We start from the raw sequence: 22,094 nt of genomic DNA on the forward strand, positions 1-22,094 counted from the left end.
CCAAAGTGTGTGAACAAGTAAATGTGGTGAAGAAAGCTGATGGTGCCCGGCTATCAAAAGAGATAGTGACTGGGGTCTTAAAGGCTTGAAGATAAACAAGCGGCCATCTAGCTCAGAAGCAACAAAGTCCACATGGAAGAACACACCAGCCTGAGTGAGCGAGTGGTCCCAAAGGGATCAGTTACCAGGCATCAAAGAACAAAAAATCATATCATTGACTGCACACCTCCATGATAGGATCGCTGAAGACAAATGGGTGCATAAGCAAATGTGGTGAAGAAAGCTGATGGTGCCCGGCTATCAAAAGAGATAGTGTCTGGGGTCTTAAAGGCTTGAAGGTGAACAAGCGGCCATCTAGCTCAGAAGCAAATAAGCCCACATGGAAGAAGCACACCGGCCAGTGCGATCACGAGGTGCCCAAGGGACCAGGTATAAGGCATCATGCAAAAAAAAAAAAAAAAGATATAAGTGTGTGTATGTATGTGTATATATGTGTATATGTATATATGTATGTATATATATGTGTATATATATATCATATTAAATGAAGGGGGAAGTGCAGAGTGGAGACCCAAGGCCCAAGTGTCGACCAATGGAGATCCCCTCATAGAGGGGTTTAGGAGAGGAGATGGGTTAATTAGGGTGTGAGGTAGTATCGATGAAGAACACAGCTTTCCCCCGGATCCTGGATGCTTCCTCCCCCCAACTACCATGATCCGAATTCTACCTTGCAGGGCTGGATAGGACAGAGGCTGTACACTGGTGCATATGAGGGTTGGAGGTACAAGGAATCCAGGGTGGATGATACCTTCAGGACCAAGGGTGTGAGGGACGATGCTGGGAGAGTGGAGGGTGAGTGGGTTGGAAAGGGGGAACTGATTACAAGGATCCACATGTGACCTCTTCCCTGGGAGAGGGACAGCAGAGAAGGGGGGAAGGGAGACTCCGGATAGGGCAAGATATGACAAAACAACGATGTATAAATTACCAAGGGCATATGAGGGAGGGGGGAATGGGGAGGGAGGAGGGGAAAAAAAAGAGGACCTGATGCAAGGGGCTTAAGTGGAGAGCAAATGCCTTGAGAATGATTGGGGCAGGGAATGTATGGATGTGCTTTATACAATTGATGTATGTATATGTATGGATTGTGGTAAGAGTTGTATGAGTCCCTAATAAAATGTAAAAGAAGAAAAGAGAAAAAAATGATTAGGGCAAAGACTGTACAGATGTGCTTTATACAAGTGATGTATGTATATATATGAACTGTGAAAAGAATTGTATGAGCCCCAATAAATTGTTAAAATTAAAAAAAAAAAAGAAAAAGAAAAAACAAACAAACCAAAAAAAAAACGAACAGTCAAGGGAGAAAAGACTAACAATCCCACTGAAAAAGGGGACCAGACAAAGATGCTCCTTGTCCCACTCTTATTTAACATCATACTGGAGGTTTTAGCTAACAGCATAAAGCAAAGACATCAAAGGTATTCGTCTGGGTAAGGAAGAGGTGAAACTACCGTTATTTGCAGATGATATGATTTTATATATGGAAATCCCAAAAGCACCACAAGGGGAGTACTGGAAGCAATAAAGGAGTTTGGCAGAATGGCAGAAGAGATCAAAAAGGGGGCACCCTTCACAATAACCAAGCAAAAATTGAAATATCTAGCGATATACCTGACTAAAAGAACAAAAGATCTATAAGGGAAAAACTACAGAACACTATTACAAGAAACCAAGAGCGCCCTCAACCAATGGAAGAATATCCCATGCTTGTGGATTAGAAGACTCAATATAGTAAAGATGTCAGTTCTACCCCAAGGCACTATGGAAGTTTAATGCAATCCTGATACAATTACTCTCATCTTCCTTCAAATAAATGGAAAAACTGATTACCAACTTCATATGGAGAGGGAAGAAGCCCAGAATCAGCAGAGAACTCCTCAAGAAGGACACAGTGGGAGGGCTTGCTTTATCTGATTTTAGCACATATTGTATAGCTATAGTTTTCAAAACTGCATGGTATTGGTATGACAGATACACAGACCAATGGAAAAGAACTGAAAAAACCAGAAATAAAATCATCAGCATACAGACAACTGATCTTGGATAAGGGTCCAAAAAATATCAAATGGGAGGCAGATGCCCTCTTCAACAAGTGGTGCTGGAAAAAATGGATATCCACCTGCAAAAAAATGAAGCAAGACCCTTATCTCACTCCATGCACGAGAATAAGCTCAAGGTGGATCACAGACCTTGAAGGAAAACCCCAAACTATTAGGGCCATCAATGAGGGAATTGGGACCAACCTGAGAATTTTGGCGCAGGGAATACACAGGCTATCAGAAATAGGGAAGGACACAAACATAGAGGAGGCCCAAATTGACAAATGGAATATACTGAAGATAAAACACCTGTGTACATCAAAAGGATTCACCAAAAGGGTATTAAGAGAGCCCACCAACTGGGAAAACATCTTTAGCTATGAACCATCAGACTAAATATATAATACTCTGCTACCTTCCAAAAATAAAAAAAACTAATTGCCCACCGAGGAGGTGGGCAAAGGACCTCAACAGAAGTTTCACAGGGGCAGAAATCCGAATGGCCAATAAACATATGAGAAAATGCTCCCGATCTTAGCCATAAGAGAAATGCAAAAATCAGAACGCAACAAGTGTTGGAGGGGCTCTTGGGAGACAGAAACTCTCATCCAGTGCCGGGGGACCTGTAGGTATGTACAGCTACCATGGATATTGATCTGACGATATCTAAAACAGATGGAAGTCGTGTTTCCATACAACCCAGAAATTCCCCTACTGCGCATATACTCAGAAGAGGCAAGAAACAAACCATGGTGAGACATCATCTGGCCTCCAATGTTCATTGCGGCACAGTTCACAATTTCAAGGAGTTGGAAACAACCCAGATTTCCATCAACTGACAAGTAGATTAAAAAACTGTGGTACATACAAACAATAGAGTACTATGCAGCGCTAAAAAGCAGTGATGAACTTATGAATCACATCACTGCATGGGAAGAACTGGAGGAAATCATGCTAAACAAAGTAAGCCAAGCACAAAAGGACAAGTACAATGTGAGTCCGCTGAGGTAAGCTTAAAAGAAAAATGCAAAAGGGGCATAGGGAAAGAGCTACTATATACAAACACTCCTGGGGTGAGGTCCAGGTAGTATGGCAGGGGCCAGACCAAATCCAGGGATACATATGGTAGTGAACTAAAAAGAAGGGGGGAGAGGGGGAACAACAACAAAAAGAAATGGGAGGGGGGCAGAGGGCACTAACCCACCCAAGGAGAGGGTATTGTTTCTATCTCTACAGGGAAAGAGGGACCAGACTTCAACCTGGTGCTCCAAGATGTGAATACAACATGCTGGCATGGAGCAGGGAACCAGTGGAGAGGTCTTAGGGGCTGGCCGCAATCCCAAATACATGGACACGCGCCCCTCCCCACAGAATAATTTATTTCAGAGGAAAGCACTGAAACTGCAGCTCACAGAGAGAGACATGTCTGATCAGAGCATATGGGAGCAAATGAAGTGGGAGGAAGAGAGTGCAGCACAACCGGGCCCACCAAGCCTTGAAGACGATATTCCCACTCACAGCAGCCAATCCACAGCGAAGACCATATGGCCGGCCCCACCATGCAACACGACACCTCTCAGTGACCAATAGCCCTACAGAGGACAACAATGGAGGCAGTGGGGGAATTCCGCCCTACCTGATCCCACCCACACCAAGGCCAAACACTCAGGGCGTGCAACAGAACAGCAAGGGGAACAGAGCAATGAAGTCCCCAGGGAATACCAAAAATAGACTTTGGGGTCAGGGCTTGGCACCCCATCAGACTCAACTGGAAAACACCCTTAAAGGCCAATAAACAGTCCTTGAACTAACTACAAGCTTTTCCTTTTTGTTGTTGTTCTGTGTTTTTTATGGTGTCCAACTATCAAAAGATATAGTGTCTCGGGTCTTAAAGGCTTGAAGGTAAACAAGCGACCATCTAGCTCAGAAACAACAAACTTCACATGGAAGAAGCACACTAGTCTGTGTGACCACGAGGTGTCGAAGGGATGAGGTATCAGGCATCAAAGAACAAAAATATCTTATCACTGGGGAGTGCGGAGTGGGGACCCAAAGCCCATATGTAGGCAACTTGACATCCCCTGAAGGAAGGATCACGGGGAGGAGATGAGCCAGTCAGGGTGCAGTGTAGCAACGATGAAACATACAATTTTCCTCTAGTTCCTAAATGCTTCCTCCCCACCCACTATCTTGATTCCAATTCTACCTTACAAATCTGGCTGGACCAGAGGATGTACACTGGTACAGATAGGAACTGGAAACACAGGGAATCCAAGGCAGATGCTCACTTCAGGACCAGTGGTGAGAGTGACGATACCAGGAGGGTGCGTTGGAAAGGGGGATCCGATTACAAGGAGCTACATGTGACCTCCTCCCTGGGGAACGGACAACAGAAAAGTGGGTGAAGCGAGACGTCAGACAGGTACGATATGACAAAACAATAATTTATAAATTATCCAGGGCTCTTGAGGGAGGGGAGAGCAGGGAGGGAGGGGGAAAAATGAGAAGCTGATGCCAAGGGCTTACATCAAGAGCAAATGTTTTGAGAATGTTGAGGGCAATGAATATATAAGTGTGCATTACACAATTGATTATGTATGGATTGTGATAAGAGTTGTATGAGCCCCCAATATAATGATTTAAAAAAAAAGAATGAAATCTTAGAGTTTGCTGTATAGTTAAAAAACATAGTTTTGTTTTTTTAAATGTTATTAAAATTAATTTTGTATAAATTATTTTTCTTTTCCTTCTAGTTTATTGCTTTTTTCCCCCTTGAGTGTAACCTCTGTGACTAGGTCTTTTCTTTAAGTCCAGACGACTGACAAATGGGAAAGCCAGTAAGATTTTTTAACAAATTTGCTGAATGCTTTCTCCTTGATAAGCAATAAGATGGGGTTCACTGGTTAAGACAGTACAACAAATTCCTAGCACGATCTGTATAAAACAGTGACAAATACCAGAGGCACCTCTGTGTTCCAGTAGGAGAAACAGGTGAAGGCTCCTGAGAAGAGGAAGGGATAGGCTGGTTTTCAGGGACAAAGGGTGGGAGCAGAGGCAGATATCTGCCTAGGGTTACCTGGCTAAGAGGCATGGCGCAGTCTCTTTTAAGTCAGACGACAATGCTTCCTAAACACCTTATGACTACAAAATAAAATAGAACCGAGCACACTGGACTACAATGAGATAGGCAGGTGGAGTTCAGATGAAGGGATATTATACAACCACCTTGTGGAACAGCAAAGCATTATGGAATTGAAATATTTTTACTTTCTTAGTAAGAAACTAAGTAGCCACTGTATGTTAGAAAGCCAACCGATATTTACAAACCACAGCAGTGTCTTGACATTTCTTTTTTATCTTAATAGTCCTGAAAAACAGGTTGGTTTACTTAGATTATTAGTCAACCAGAACAGTAAAGTTGACATTTTAGAATCTACAGAAAATGCGGTTTTCTTTTTGTTAACTACCCTAACCCCAAATAAGTTCGCGGTTTCATTCATGGATTTGATCCCGTGCGCTTGAGTTACTCACCAGAGGCTTTGTCTCCACAGACCACACAGTACTCTACCACCTGGGGCCGCTGGACGTCAGCCTTTCCCAGCAAACGCTCAACAGAGGCAGAATCCGTGACGATCTACGAAGAAATCAGGAAACAAGCAAGGCACTGACTAAAATTCCTAATCTTGGGACTGTAAAGCAGGACAATTGGGAAAATTCCAACCACAATCTAATCTGGTATCCAAAATGCCCCTGCTGCTCACTGACTGCATTCTTTCCACAAGTGACTTTCTAGGGTCAGGCGGGGTCTCCATTATCATCTATTATCTGTTGACCTCAGCCACGCAGGTCTGGGAGATAAGGGAAGCCACACACGGATAACCCAACATGGGGATGGCTTATAGTACCTGGCAGCCTCTCTCTTTCCAGGAAGCAACTGGAAGGCATGCAAAGAAGTGAATCTGGCAGAGAAATAGTCAAATTCTACTAAATAAATAACTAGTTTCTCACTGAGCCAGTTGGACGTGAGAGGACTAGAATAGGTAGCCTCTGAAATCTGCTGTCCTTTTCTCTTGCACCAACTTTTCAGATGACAAACCATGCTACTCATCTGAGAGAACATAGCAGCTAGCATCAATATGAAAATTGGGGAAGGTGTGTGTGGGGCGTGGGTAACTGTCACTAAATGTTCTCCGTTTGGGCCAATAATAAGCCTTAAATTGACTTTATGTATGGTGGGAATACATACAGTAATCATTATGCAGAATCACCTCTTGTGAAACAAGCAACATACAGCTATCCTTTCACAAATGAGTGCCCCACTAAATCTGAAAGGAGGAATTTTGATTTCAGATGATTAGAATGTACTGTAAGAAAGGAAGGAGATAGTCTTTACTAACTACAATATAAAGTGTCTCAAAAGCACAGTTCTGAAAACTGAACTTAATGGTGTTCTGAACCCAGTTCTATTAGAAGAAAAAAAAAATCCTTTCTTCCCCTGTTTCTCGGATGCCTCAGAGAAAGCATCTTGATGCTGGCTCAACCTGAGACACTGGCCTCAGTCTTGATCCTCTAAGTTAGACACTCCCAAAATTATGCCTCCCAACACCCCCCAATTCCCTCCAACCTCTGGGCTAACACTCTACACTTTTCCTTCCTATACCCTGTACCTGGCTCCACTCATTCCTATTGGATTAGGGAGGATGGACCAGGGTCAAGACAGAGGTGAGATCTGGGTAGGCAGAGTCAGTGCTCATAGGAGCAAGAAAAGACTAGGGTCCAATCTTGACTATCTGGATAAGGCAGAAGGAAGAGTCAAGAATGTCAGTGCTTATCCTGCTGTGGTCAGTCCTTGATGGTGAGCCAAAGTCTGACAGCATGTGGCCACCAGCAGCTTTAGTGTCAGCTTGCTCATAGCCAACCTCCTGTAGGCTACTAATTTTTCCTGGTTCACCTCCATCTCAATCACGGAATCTGGCTGCCCTCTGAGCCTTGCCATTCGTTTGCGGTTTCTTCCTTTCTTCTATATTTTTAAAACTATGACCAATCAGCAATTAGTCATTGCCTTGGGACTTGGTCCCCCCTAAGGCAGAGGTTAAGAGGCAGGAACAAGTCAGTAGCAGCAGTGCTGAAACAAATGCCTACAGTCTTACCTGGATCCTGCCAGGGACAATGTTGTCAGAAGTGGTGAATATGAGCTGCTTGGCATTGGATGTCTCTGGAGAAGCCAGGATCACCTTCCCAGTTCCAGCTCCATCTGGGCTGGTTAGGATGAACTGCTGTTTGGGGGATCCAGAGGCGTCCACTGCAGTGACTATCTGGATCTTCTGTCCTGTCTGCTGGTCTGTCACAATCTACAAAACACAACATTGAGGCTGTTCTCTGGGAGCACCGTGTGCCCTGAGCACAAGCAGGTGATGCTCAAAAGTGGTGGTTGCCAAACACCACTCCACGGTGAAAATGAGAAAAATAAAACACAATAGTGAGTTCTTCAGAAATTTCAAAAACGTTAGTTTTATTCAAGGAGTCCTGCTGACACAGTGGTTACGCACTAGACTGTGATTAGAGAAGTCAGTAGTTGGAAGCCATCAGCTGTTTTGAGGGAGAAAGACGGGGCAATCTACTCTTTCAAACTGTTGCTCTTAGAAACTCGGAGGAGCAGCTCTAATTTGTCCTATAAGGTGGTTGTGTATGAGTTAGCATCGTCAATGGTAGTGAATTTTACAAGAATATTTTTTGCTATTTTTAGAATTAATGCCTTTTACTTCATAAAATGAAGATTTATACTAAATAATTGGTGACAGGTTTAAGTTAAAAAGCCAAGAACTCAATCTGTAAACCAATGTTGGTTGTTTTTATTTTTTAATGACCTAAGGCAAGAAAAAAAATTCAGTAATTTAAACAAATCTTTACTGAATGTTACTTACTTGGTTTCTTGGTGCTAGACAAAGGTCCTACCTTCCTGGAACTAAACTTCTAGTCAGGGAAACAGACCATGGCTCATGACATGATGAAGTGTGAGTCAGTGATAAGTACCATAGTGAAATGAAGCAGAATAAATAAAAAGTGAGTGCCTGAGGATGTGGGGAAAAGCAAGGGGACAACTTCAGAAGGAAAGATCTCTTTAAGGGGGTGACATCTGAGGAAACATCTAAATGACGAGCACTATCTGTGCAAAGATATGGCTAAGTATATTGAGGGTGAGAATTCAACAAGAGCCAAACAAGAAAGACAAGGAAAGAGACCAGGAATAATTGATGCAAGACATCAATAAAAGGATTATGTGCTTCCCTAACCCTATGAAAGTTGCTCTGGGGGAGCAGGTCCATGGATTAGGCCAGTGGATTAACCACAAGATCAGCAGTTCAAATCTAAGAGCTGCTCTGTAGGAGAAAGATGAGGCTTTTTGCTTCTGTAAAGATTTACAGCTTTAGAAACCCCCAGAGGCAGTTCTACTCTGTTCTATAGAGTCACTACGAGTTGAAACTAACTCAATGACAATGAGCGAGTGTTTATTCGCTCTAACCTTTGGGGTAGAAGAATGGGAGGTATGGGGTTAGGGTAGGGGCGGTGAGTTGGGTTGGTTATTTCTAGATGGACAAAGGTCTTGGTGAGTGTGCGTATCAGATATCCAAAAGTTCCTATTAGTCTTGTCTATTTATGCCCTGAAAGACTCAAGGGTCATATACAAAAATCCCACAAACTCATTGTCATTGAGGCACAGCAATCTTATAGGGCAGGGTTGAACTGTCCGTGTACATCTTTATAGGAGCAAAGCCTCACCTTTCTCCCTCATAGTGACTGGTGGCTTTGAACCTTGTGGTTAGCAGCCCAACATATAACCCACTATATCACCAGGGTTCCCTAAGGTTCTTATAAAATCAAATAAATGACTTGTATTTTTTTGTTTTGTTTATCCTTTCCTCCTAAGATGACTGTAATTCTCCAATTATAAGACCTCCTTCAGTCTGAGGGGTCAGCCCCAATCCCAGCTACAGAGACAGCCACCCCCTCCCCACAGAAGAATTCACTTCAGAGGACAGCACTGAAGCTACAGCTCAGGGAGAGGGACATGTCTGATAAGAGCACACAGGAGCAAATGAAGGGGGAGGAAGAGAGAGTGGAACACACGCTGGCACACCAATCCCTGAGGACGATATTCCTGCTCAGAGCAGCCAAAGCACAGAGAGGACCATAGGGGCCACCCCATTAAGAGACACAAAGTCCCTCACTGACCCATAGCACTATGGGGGACAACACTGGAGAGACAGTGCGGGAATTGCGCCCGATCTGACTCCACCACACTGTGGTGAATCACAAAGGGTGTGCAACAGAACAGCAATGGAGTCCTCAGGGAATACCAAAAATAGACTTTGGGGCCAGAGCATGGCACCCTATTAGACTCCACCAGAAAACACTCCTAAAGGTCAACAAATAGACCTTGAACTATTTACATGCTTCCCCCTCCCCTGGTATTTTTTATTTTCTTTTGTTGGTTTGTTTTGCTCTGTCTTGTTTTTTGCATGCATATTATTATCTCTGCAGGTCTATATAGATAAGATAGGTGGGATAAGCAATCTAGAGGAGAAAACAATGGGACCCATGGTTGGGGGGACATAAGAGAAAGGGAGGCGGGGAAAGGAAAGGGGATGTTAACAACCCCAGGGACAAGGGAACAACAAGTGATCTAAAACACAGGGAATCCTGGACAAATAAACCCCTCAGGACCAGTAATGAGAGTATAGAGATACCAGGAGGGTTAGAGGAAGGTGGGGGAGAAAGGGCAAACAGATCACAATAAGTTACATATTAACCCCCTCCCTGGGGGACGGACAACAGTAAAGTGGGTGAAGGGAGACATCGGACAGTGTAAGACAATGAAAAATAATAATTTATAAATTATCAAGAGTTCATGAGGGAGGGAGGGTGGGGGGCAGAGGGGAAAAACGAGGAGCTGATACCAAGGGCTCAGGTAGAAAGAAAGTGTTTTGAGAGTGATGATGGCAACAAATGTACAAATTTGCTTGACACAAGGGATGGATGTATGGATTGTGATAAGAGTTGTACGAGTCCCCAATAAAATGATTAAAAAAAACCCCTCCTTCATAAAAAATTAAAAATGTAGATAGAGAAAAGGAACCTTTCAATATTCTAATGGAATCTAGGGGTGTGACCATTAGGTAAACAGGAGTCTTGCTAATCAACAATAACAGACAGACTCTTGTATAATGAGATTTAAAAAAACATCAAATTGAGGGATCTACCTCCCCTGGGTAGGAGAGGAATACTTTATCTATTTCTTTATTTATTTACTTGGAACAAATTATCATATCCCTTTTGCCAAAAAATAACAAAAGCGATTGGGCAAACAGTAATAGGATGTCTTGTTTTCAGTGGCTATTCATACTTACAGCTGCTGTAATGGTTTGAAAAGAAAAAAATTGTTTCAATTCAATGGATATGTTAAGGAAATAATTTGAACAAATGCAAATCATGTGTTTGCTTATTCATGAAAAACACTAGGTGCAAGCACCAACCAGCAGACACATCCCAGGGTCTACTTCAGTTCATCTATTGGGTGCCACACACCTTTCCCTCTGATTTCAGAAATGCCCCCACTCCAGTCACTCCCAAATTGAAATTCTTCTACAAGTCAGTCTCAGGTCCTTTTTAAGGGAAACATGTCACACTTATTGTAGTCTCTATCTTTCTGAGCCCTTTTATATGCGTAAAACTGCACACTTTTCATTAGGCTTATATTTGTCTACCACCACCACCGACAACATCTTTGAGGGTTCTTTTCCCCATTAGCCCTGTGGTCTTATTACTGACTGTGAGCAGCATGGGGATTTTTAGGATGGTATAAGTTACACTCTAGCAGAATTGACTGTCCTGTCAGTCCCCAAGTCCCTTCCCAGCTCTAATACACAGGTCCTTGTAGCTCTAACATGTAGACACCATCAGCACCGTTGTCCGGGTATTGCCAATTCTCTGATCCAGCCAGCCTGGACTTGCTGTTTTTGTTAAATGATGGCCTCTGGGCCCAAACTAGTCACTGGGTAACTTCTGTTTGAGTTCCAGAGCCAACATCCAATTTTTCAAAAAAGCTGATACCATTAAAAAATCAGTATTAAAAAAAAATCAAATGTATAATTCTCTTGACAAACGAAGCTCTGGCAATCGAGGACCTAAACTGCCTCTAATACTGATCTATGTAACAGAATTCCTGAAAGAGTGAAAGGATATAATGTGTGTGAATGTACTTGGTACATAGCCCATAAAATAACAGGGTTTAATGGGGAGCGGGGAGAGAGGGGAAAAATGAGGAGCTGATGCCAGGGGCTTAAATGGAGAGTGGATGTTTTGAGAATGATGAGTTCAATAAAGGTACAAGTGTGCTTTACACAATTGATGTATGTATGGATTGTGATAAGAGTTGTATGAGCCCCTAATAAAACAATTAAAAAAATAACTGGGTTTGGGTAAAAGTACTTTCTCTTTGTTTCTTTCCTCACTTAGAAGTCCTATATTTTCCCTTTTTTTTCTCCACGGTGAAACCCGCTTCAATGCCTGAAGCCCATGGGGTAAAGCCAGGCAATGGTTCAGGGTTACAGTTTGCTTTGGTATGGGACACTGTGAAAGGCTCATGGGATTGGGCCTGCCGTAAATCCAAACCCATGCACTCTTTTCCCTTTTATCTTAAATTATCATGTTTTCATGTCTTATACTGACCGATTGCTCCCTTCACCCACTGTTTTGTTTTCCATCCCCCTGGGAGGGGGTTATATGTAGATCATTGTGATCAGTTCTCCCTTGTTCCCCCATCTTTCCCTTCCCTTCCTGGTATCGTTACTCTCATTATTAGTCCTGAGGAGTTTATCTGTCCTGGATTCCCTGTTTCCAGCTCTTATCTGTACCAGTGTACATTCTGTAATCTAACCGGATTTGTAAGGTAGCATTGGGGCCATGACAGTGGGGGAGGGGAGGTCGACGGTTCCAGGGGGACATGGGAGAGGGGGAGGTGGGATAAAAGGGGGTGTCAACCAACCCAGGGACAAGGGAACGACAAATGGTCTAAAATTGATGGCAAGGAGCGTGTAGGATACTTGGTGGGGCTTGATCAAGAAAAATGTAACCAAGAGGAATTACTGAAACCTGAATGCAGGCTGAACATGACACTGGGACAAGAGGAAAGTAAAAGGAAATAGAGGAAAGAACTAGGAGGCAAAGGTCATTTACAGAGGTCTAAATACAGGTGTGTACATATGTAAATATATTTATATATAACGATAGGGAAATAGATCTATGTACATATATTTATACGTTAAGTATTAAGGTAGCAGACAGACATTGGGCCTCTACTCAAGTATTCCCTCAATGCAAGAACATGTTATTCTAATAACCTGGCATTCCATGATGCTCACCTTCACGACACAACCACTGAAGACAAAATAGGCGCATAAGCAAATGTGGTAAAGAAAGCTGATGGTGTCTGGCTATCAAAAGACATAGCATCTGGTGTCTTAAAGGCTTGAATATAAACAAGCGGCCATCTAGTTGAGAAGCAACAAAGTCCACATGAAAGAAGCATACCAGCCTGTGTGATCATGAGGTGTCAATGGGATCCGGTATCTGCATCAAAGACCCAGGATAAAAATCATATCATTGTGAATGAGGGGGAGTGCAGAGTGGAGACTCAAATCCCATCTGTAGACAACTGGACATCCCCTTACAGAAGGGTCACAAGGAAGAGATGAACCAGTCAGGGTGCAGTATAGCACCGATGAAACATACAGCTTTCTTGTAGTTCTTTAATGCTTCCTCCCTTTTGTCTTATAAAAGCTCTCCCACCTAGAAAGTCAAGACTTTCTGACTACAGCCCACTCATTCATTCCTCAAATATTTACTGAGCGTCTAACTCAATGTCAGACATTGGCTTAGATAATGGGATTTTAGTTTAGTAGAAGAGATAGGCAATAAATAAGCATACAAACTTTAAAACGTATGAAAAGCAATGAGAGGAAAAACTGACTGACTCAATTTCTGAGGTTGTAAATCTCTGTGGGGGCAGATGGCCTTATCTTTCTGCCATAGAGAAGCTGGTAGGTTTGAGCAGCTAATATTAGGCTAGAAGTGCAATGCTTACTCAGTAGGGATACCAGGGCTCCTACACCTCCAGAGAAAGGACTTCCTTAAAATTTTCATAGGTCTCTGAACAATAACACATGATCTGGGAATCTAGAGAAGGGAGGCCAGTTGTGTAGAGCCTTACTTTGGCTCCAGCGGGAAGTTTGGATTTCATACTAACAATAAGTTACTCAGGATCTCTCTCACCACCTCCCCCAAATATTCAGACTTCTTGTTATTATAATATGCATCATTTATAATATTGCTACATGCTTGTTTCAGGTTAAGATATATTAGAGAATTTGGATGATATACTAAAGGGCAACAGAAAATATAATTTAAAAACTTTAAAGATATGATAAAGCCCACTTAAATTTTTCTTATTTAAAATGATAAAGTCCTATTTTTAAATCTTAATTTTAACTCATAGTGTTGATCATAGGGGATGATCAAATAAACATCTTTTACATTTAGCTTAAGTCAATTCTTACCAAGTTACTATGTTGAGGTAGATAAGACAGGTATCAAAGCTTTTTTCTTGGAATAATTTAAGAGGATATCTCTTAAATACTCTCAAAGGTTTTCAATGAGGGAATAATGGAAAGTGACTTATATTTTAAAAATATCCTCTAGCCTTCCTGTCTCATTTAAGGCAGTGTTGGTGGCCTAAAATGCCTGTGAAAATCACATAGCTCAAAGCTGTCTTATTGAACATGATTGAGAACAAATGTTGCTCGGTTAATCAATAAAATCCGTTCACGTGGTTTTATTAAAAGCAATAATAAAAAAAGAAAATCACATAGCTCTGGGACAAAGGCCCACTAAACTACTGAAACAATCATAAAATTAAGGAGCTCTGGTGGTACTACCACATAAATGCTGAACTGTTAACCTGAAGACTGATAGTTCAAATCCCCACCATCCACGCTGCTATAAAGATTTATGGTTTCAGAAACCTAAATAGCGTTGCTATGAGTAGCAATCTACTCTATGGAGGTGGGGTTGCAGAGGTGGTGGTGGTAGTGATTAAAATTATCGCATGCTTTCCCTTTCCCATACCAAAACACCATTCTACCCTGTTTCCCTGAAAGACACACACCCCCAAAATCAGACCTACTTACAGTTTTGCCTCTTGCGGAACTACAAGGCACCCCCGAAAATAAGACCTCCCTGAAAATAAGACCCCCTGAAGCTACTGTAACTCTGGACTGTAGCGGCAGGTACCGCCACGCAGCTCACTGTTGGCCACAGTGCAGCCAGAGCAGACAGGAAGTGCGAAGTCTCTTTTAATAAAACAAAAAAACAAACAATAAATGTATACCGTATTCTTCTTCATGGGAAAATAAGACATCCCCTGAAAATAAGACCTAGCGCATCTCTGGGAGCAAAAATGAATACAGGACACTGTCTTATTTTTGGGGAAACAGGGTAGCAGGGTCCCAAGGATAATAAAGTGGATTACAGCTGAAAGCTACAGCCTTTACAAGGAGGAATAGCGAGGTGTGGTACAACGGACTGCTTTCATGTGGTTTTGTAACTCCCACTAAATAATTAGAGAACATGCAAACAATATGCACACTGTGGGACACTAGAGGGGATTGGACAACTTGGTAATAATGCAAACAGGTGCCTAGAACTCCAATGGGATGTGACCATTAAAATAAAATATATGGAAATGTAAAGAGGGGACTGGTCAATTTTGTTATCCTGTTAAGCTTAAAATAAACCACCCAAAGATGTAAGGGAGGCCCTGACTATCACCAATAAGAAAAGGGTGAAGCACATCTTTTGGGTCTGGAGTCATGTACTAGGCCAGACACACACGATCTATCAAATCAGAGGTGGTTGAAAGCAGTGGCAGGGGAGAGGCAGCAGCACAGGCAGCAGAACTAGGAATCCAGTAGGAGATGGCACGGTGGGCGTTCTGACCCATGCAGCACCAAAGCTCTGGCAGGAGGGCTGGTGGTGGGATGCGCTGCCTGCAGGTACTTACTGGCAAAGTCAAGAGATTTGTAATCCTTTCCCAAGCAGGGAAGGGGTGGGTTAGCCCAGAAAGCACTACCCTCCCCCCAAGGGCCTGGCTGTGAAGAAACTCCCCTGATAGAAAATTGTACCCTGAGACATTTCTGTATCTGACTTGTAACCCAGTAATTTCCTGATAGACCCTAAAATCATGAGCATTATCTGTGATCTCTGTATGGCCACTACAAAAAGTTATTGGACCCAAAAGATAAGTTGAGTGTGCCATGAAACAGCTAGTATTGGAATTGGTAACAAGGTTAGGGAGTAGCAGTATATTTAATTTCAGAAGAATCAGCCATGGGCTGATGGAGATTTTCTTAACCCCCAGTGAAGTGAAGTCAAATGCCTCTGCCACATCATTTTTACAGCAGAGAAGCCTACAGTTAACAAGGACAGTAGAAAAATCTATTAAGTATGATCAATATGCTGAGAACTCTAATAGAAAAAGTCAACAATATGCAAAAATAGATGGGTTACATAACTTGAAACAGAAATTTTAATATCAAAAAGGAAATGCTAAAAATCATAAAGACCAGAAAGCATATGAAGACCTTTAAAATGTTAATTTGCTGTTGTTGAGAATAGCAGAACACACAGCAATCCAGAAGTTTTCACAGGACGGTTCAGTGACACTGGTTACATTCTTTGAGTTGCACAACCATTCTCACCCTCCTTTCCCAAGTTGTTTTCTCGTTAATGTGAACTTACTGCCCCCTAAGCTTTTATCTAATCCTTTGAATTACTGCTGTTGATCTGATCCCATGTAGGCAGATACTAGGAGCTCTGATGGTATAGTGGTTACAAGTTGGGCTGCAATCGGTATGGTTGGCAGTTCAAAACCACTAGCAGTTCCGTGGGTGAAAGATTGGGCTTTCTCATCCTGTAAACAGTTACAGTCTCAGAAACCTACTTGGGGTTGCTATGAATCAGCATTGACTAGATGGTAGTGAGTTTGGATGGGTTTTTTTGAAGACAGATTCCAAGGGAATACAATGCTCAAGGAAAACTTTACAAGTTAAATGAAACGATGGTTTGGTTTTAAGAAGACTTTAGGCTAAGAAATCTATGATGGGTTCATGAATAAACTGAATACAGGCAGGGAAAGAATTAGTGAGTCTAAAAGATAGGCCACAAGAAACTTTCCTAACAAATGCTAAGAAAAAAACTGAATGAAAGCAAAGCTACACAGAATACCCAAGAACGATGGGACCACTTCAAAGGAACTAACTTCATGCACATAATTGTAATATCAGGAGGGGGGGGGGAAGAGAGAGAGAGAGAGAGAGAGAGAGAGAGAGAGAGAGAGAGAGAGAGAGAGAGAGAGAGAGAGAGAGAGAGAAGAAAGTAAAATTAGTTACAGATACCAAACAACAGTCCAAGAGGCTCACAGACCAAAAGGAATAAAAAAAAGCAAACCAAAATGACATCGAAGAACACAAAACTAGAAACCTCAACACAAGAGAAAATCTTAAGACAAGCTGGGGTGGGAGTGAAATTGGGTCACTTACCTACAAAACAATAAAGCACTGAAAGTGAAATTCTCATCGTCAGAACCCATGCAAGCAAGAAAGTGAAGTGCAATATTTAAAGCACTGAAAGAGAAGTCCACTTAGAATTATCTTTCAAAAGTGAATGTATAGACTTTCTCAAAAACTAAAATTTAAGCACCAGCAAATTTTCCCTGGAAGAATGGTATGGGGTTGACTTAGCAAGAAAGGAGAATCAAACTCAACATTAGCCCAAGGCCAGTATCTATGGAATGACTCCACCCTCCAGCCTTCTTTTCCAATTCTGATACCAACAGTCTTCCCATAACATACTCTACTTCTCTGCTGGGCTCAAGAATTCATTGCAAGAGCTACACAGAACCCACAGACAACATTCACAATTATGGATTTTATTAAAGAAGTTCACTGGTTATAATTCAAGATTGGAATGTTCAGGATACAATTCTTTGGTCAGGCACATTTCTGTCTGGCCCCCAATCTCTTAGCCACATGCCCCCTTGGTCTTTGCTCTGTACCAGTAGTGCTATAAAGCTCCTGTAATATTGTCAATAAATACCCAAGAGGCAGTCCCACTCCTCTATACACCTCAGCTCTTCTAGTTAAGTGTCTGGAGGTATCTCTTTTTGGCCCTTATGTGCAGTGGTTTACTTGATATGGCCGTACTAGACATACCTTTTATAACTCCCACCAATAACTGTGTGAGACCATGCCAGTTGGCTGGATGCAGTTCCTCTTTTCCAGATGGATCTGGGTAAGAGAAAGTCGGGGAAGATGCTGACAGGATTATATGATTTCGCTGTGAGTGATAACATGTTGACAGGCTTAATTGTAATAGTAAAAACTTGGAACTCATATATACAAATTAGTCAGTTTTTCCATCCTGAAGGGTATAAAATAAGCCATCTTAGAAGCAGGAAGAAGAGGGGAATCTCACTACCTTAAGGAACGAAGAGCCAGGGGCACATCCTTTGGACCCTGAGAAGTCTATCTGCTGAACCTCCTTGATCCAAGAAACTTTGATACCAGAAGATATGTGACAGTAGCATTGAGCACAAGACAGCGATGGACTTCCCAGCTTACAGAGGAAGTAAATCTGATTTCCTTTGGGCAGGAGGGACTGTAAAAGGAGATACCAACACTTTAACCTGGATTATGGGCTATAGCACAGAAAATTTTAATTGCCAGGGAATACGATTTCTTTTCTGAAAAGGAGGGAGGTGGGCCAAGTAAGTTTAGGAATTAATGAGCTAGATCAATGGCTGCATACCAGTTACCAGGAGTTGTAGTAATTTGCTCAAGCAATACCATTATACCTGTAACACCAGCTGCAAGTAAGAGTCATTACCTGGCTTAAGTTTACCATAATCCACTGTCATTCTCTAAGATTCATCTGTTGTTGCTTTTTTTTGACAGGTCAAATATTAATAGTTGAATGGGGATGTGAGAATCACCATCCTTGTATTCAAGTCCTTGATGGTGGCAGTAATCTCTGAAGTCCATTAAGGAATGTGATATTGTTTTTGGTTTACTGTTTTCCTAGGCTGGGGCAGTTCAAATGATTTAACCTTTCCTACCACACTAACTCTTACTCCACATGTTAGCAAAATAATGGCAGAGATTAAGTCTATTCCAATTATGCATTTGAAACTGGGAAAAAAATCGGCTTGGGAACCCATTGGACCCACTATCTGAGATGAATCGGAGACAAGATTCCACTAATAACCTAACCTCCACTCTGCCTAGTGGGCCACAGTGGTGTTTCAGGTTTCCTGGAATTAGCCTCAGTTCATAGGCCAAGTCTAGTAATTCTACCTAAATTTGATTATTTCATTTTCCCCAATGATACATTACTTCTATATATCCCTATGGAGAAGTTTGGAGAAAGATTAACACTATAAATGTATAGCAGTGTTATAGGGTCTTTCCTTAAGGAGACTTGGTCTCCAGTCGACTGAGGGTCTGTGACTCAATTCTGAAGATTCAAATTAGACTGTTGTTTATTTGATCTAGATTTGTTCCACTTGTACAGATCAGGTAAATATTTACTTTTCCCATCTAACTCAATGCTCATTCACTCACTGCCTTCAAGTCAATGCCAACTCATAGTGGCCTTATAGGGCAGGGCAGAACTGCTGCTGTGAGTTTCCAAGACTAATATGTTATGGAAGTAGAAAGTCTTATCTTTCTCCTGTGGAGCAGCTAGTGGTTTTGAACTGCTAACATTGAGGCTAGGAACTCAATGGATAACCACACCAATACAGCTCCTTAATACAGTGCTAGAGGAGAGACATCAAGAGGATGGGAAGAATACAAAGAATTCACTGGACCGAAAAGAACTAGTTGACATCCAGCTATTTCAAGAGTTAACTTATGAGCAAGAACCACTAGTGCTGATGGTAGAAGTTCCAGTTGCACTCACATTAACCTAAAATAAGGCTTTAGGAATTGATGGAATACCAAGTGAAATGTTTCAACAAGCTGATGAAACACTGGAAACACTTCCTTGACTATGCCAGGAAATTTGGAAGACAGCTACTTGGCCAACTGATTGATGAGCCTGTTCCAAAGAGAGGTGACCCAACAGAATGCTCAAACTACAAAACCAAAAACCAAACAAATTCACTGCCATTGAGTCGATGCTTACTCAAACACTTTGGGTTTGTGAGACAGTAACTGTTTACAAGAGTAGAAAGCCCAGTCATTCTCATAAGAAGCAGCTGGTGGTTTTGAACTGCAGACCATGTAGATCGCAGCCTAATGCATAACCACTACACCATTGTGGATATCACATGTAAGTAAAATTTTGCTGAAGATCACCCAACAATTGTTGCAGCAGTACATTGACAGGGTGCTGCCAGAGGTTCAGGCTAGATTCAAAAGAGGATCTGGAACAAGGACTATGTCTGCTAATGTCAGATTGATCTTGGCTTAAAGCAGAGAATACCAGAAAGATGTTTACTTGAGTTTTATTGACTGTGTCAAAGTATTTGTGTGGATCATAGCAACCTATGGATAACCTTGAGAACTATGGGAAATCCAGAACACTTCACTGTGGTTATGCCAAGCTTGTACATGGATCAAGAGGCAGTTGTACGAACAGAATAAGGGAATACCATACGGTTTAAAAATCAGCAAAGGTGTGTGTGTGTGTGTATGTGTGTGTGTGTGTGTGTGTGTGAGTCCAGGTAGACTAGAAAAACAAATTCATGGACACTCATATGTGTATAAGAAAGAACTTTATATACAAGAGCAATTGAATATTGAGAAAACATCCCAGCCCAGTCCAGATCAAGTCCATAAGTCCCCTATTAACCCACATATCCGATACCAATCTGTAAAGTCTTCTTCAGACTCACGAAACACATGCAGTGACGCCAAATGCAGGAAGATCACAGGTCAGTGGGTGCAAAGTCTTGTGGATTTAGTGGCAGCAGAAGCATCTCAGCACTGGCAGGGGTCTCCATGTGGCTCCTCCAGCTCCCAGGGCACAGGCTCTATCAGCGTAGCGCCGTGTGTCTAGTCAGTAGAGCGTCTCTCAGGGAGTGAGCCAAGAGAAAGAGTGCCTCCTGCTTCCAGTATGCTACTTATCTCCTTAGTGCCTCTAAATGAGATCCTCAAGCTACGACCTAATTGACAGGCGAGACTCCACCCCTTCACTCTAAATTCTCAAATTGACACCAGATTATGTAACTACTAGTGTGTTACAGGGTTATATTCTTTCACCATACTTATTCAAGCTGTATACTAAGCAAAGAATCAGAAACTGGTTTATGGGAGAAAGAGTGGCATCAGGATTAGAGGAAGACTTACTAACAACCTGTAATATGCAGATGACACACAATCATGCTTCCTAAAAGTGAGGAGGCCTTGAAGCACTATGAAGATCAAGAATTGCAGCCTTCAGTATGGATTACAATTCAGTGTAAAGAAGACCAAAATCCTTAAAATTGGTCCACGAGGTAACATTATGATAAATGGAGAAAAGGTTCAAGTTGCAAGGATTTGGTCTTACTTGGACCCACAACCAGTGCTCATGGAAGCAACAGACAAGAGAGCAAAAGATGCTTTGCATTAGAGTACTGAAAAGCAAAGATGTTACTTTGAGGACTATGGTGTGCCTGACCCAAGCCATGGTGTGTGTGTGTGTGTAAAATAATTTTCTTGGGGGTTCATACAGCTCTTATCACAAGCCATACATACATATCCATTATGTCAAGCACATTTGTACATTTGTTGCCATCATCATTTCAAAACATTTTTTTTCTACTTGAACCCTTGGTATCAGCTCATTTTTTTAAGCCATGGTATTTTCAATTGCCTCATATGTATGTGAAAGTTGGACACTAAGTATGACCCAAGAAGAATATATGCATTTGAATTGTAGAGCTAGAAAAGAATATTGCAGGTATCATAGACTGCTAAAAAGAAACCAATCTGTCTTGGAAGATGTATGGTCAGAGTGCTCCTTAGAGGCAAGGATAATAAAACTCTGTCTTATATACTTTGGCCACATTGTCAGGAGAGACCAGTCTCTTGAGAAGGGCAGCATGGTTGGTAAAGTGGAGGTGCAGCAAAAATGAGGAAGGCCCAAAAGATGGACTGACGCAGTAGCTGAAGCACTAGGCTCAGGCAAAGGAACAGATGGTGCGGTATAATGTAGTGTTTCGTTCTGTTTGCAGAGTCGCTGTGTGTTGGAATAGAATGGATGGCACCTAACAATAACAACAGGGACACCGTGACTAAGTAGCCAGTAGCATTTAAATTTATATAAGTCAAAGTATTCTGATGACTGCTTTGATTCTATGATTCATTATGGTAATCATGCCTACTTTGTCTTGGTCTAGTACCACATGATCCTGTGACAAACAAAAACTCACCACCATCAAGTCCATTCTGACTCATAAGCTACCCTGTAGGGCAGAGAACTGTCCCTGTGGGTTTCTGTGATTGTAACTCTTTAAGGGAGTAGAAAGCCTCATCTTTCTCCCAGACCTTGTGATAGTTAGGTTTTATGTCAACTTAGGTGGGTTAGGATTCGCTCATGAATAATTTGAGTGTAAAGGCCAAGAAATTTTGAGAACTGTTGTGAACATCAGAAAAATCAAGCAGTTCATTTGGAATATAGTGTACTTTGTCCTGGGTGACACTTTGTACCTCACCTTCGGGGTTGGTAGGGCCCAAGTCTAGTTAAAGAGGTCTAGAAGCAAGGATGGATAGTGATGGTGAGTCCTGGACACACTTAACAATGTCTTATAAGGCATCTTGGAGCAGTGGTGGCACAATGGGTTAAGTGTTGGGCTGCTAACTGTAAGGACTACAGTTCAAAGTCACTAGCTCC

The 22,094-nt window shown here is 42.0% G+C and overlaps 1 protein-coding gene and 1 non-coding gene across 4 annotated transcripts in view; both read right to left on the reverse strand.

Annotated features, from left to right (window-relative positions):
- NR2C2 (nuclear receptor subfamily 2 group C member 2) overlaps window positions 1-22,094 on the reverse strand; it is a 98,306-nt gene that overhangs the window by 27,662 nt on the left and 48,550 nt on the right. For all 3 annotated transcript variants that reach the window (XM_075550073.1, XM_075550071.1, XM_075550072.1), the window contains 2 exons: window positions 7,253-7,453; window positions 5,634-5,736 (listed from right to left, as the gene is read on the reverse strand). In XM_075550073.1, the coding sequence (XP_075406188.1) occupies window positions 5,634-5,736; window positions 7,253-7,453 (304 nt within the window). The remainder of the gene's footprint in view (window positions 1-5,633; window positions 5,737-7,252; window positions 7,454-22,094) is intronic.
- On the reverse strand, window positions 11,647-11,780 carry LOC142449646 (small nucleolar RNA SNORA42/SNORA80 family). The gene has a single exon (XR_012784771.1). It is a non-coding gene; the product is annotated as a small nucleolar RNA SNORA42/SNORA80 family (small nucleolar RNA).

This window comes from Tenrec ecaudatus, chromosome 5 (assembly GCF_050624435.1).
Source record: "Tenrec ecaudatus isolate mTenEca1 chromosome 5, mTenEca1.hap1, whole genome shotgun sequence".
Taxonomy (NCBI): domain Eukaryota; kingdom Metazoa; phylum Chordata; class Mammalia; order Afrosoricida; family Tenrecidae; genus Tenrec; species Tenrec ecaudatus.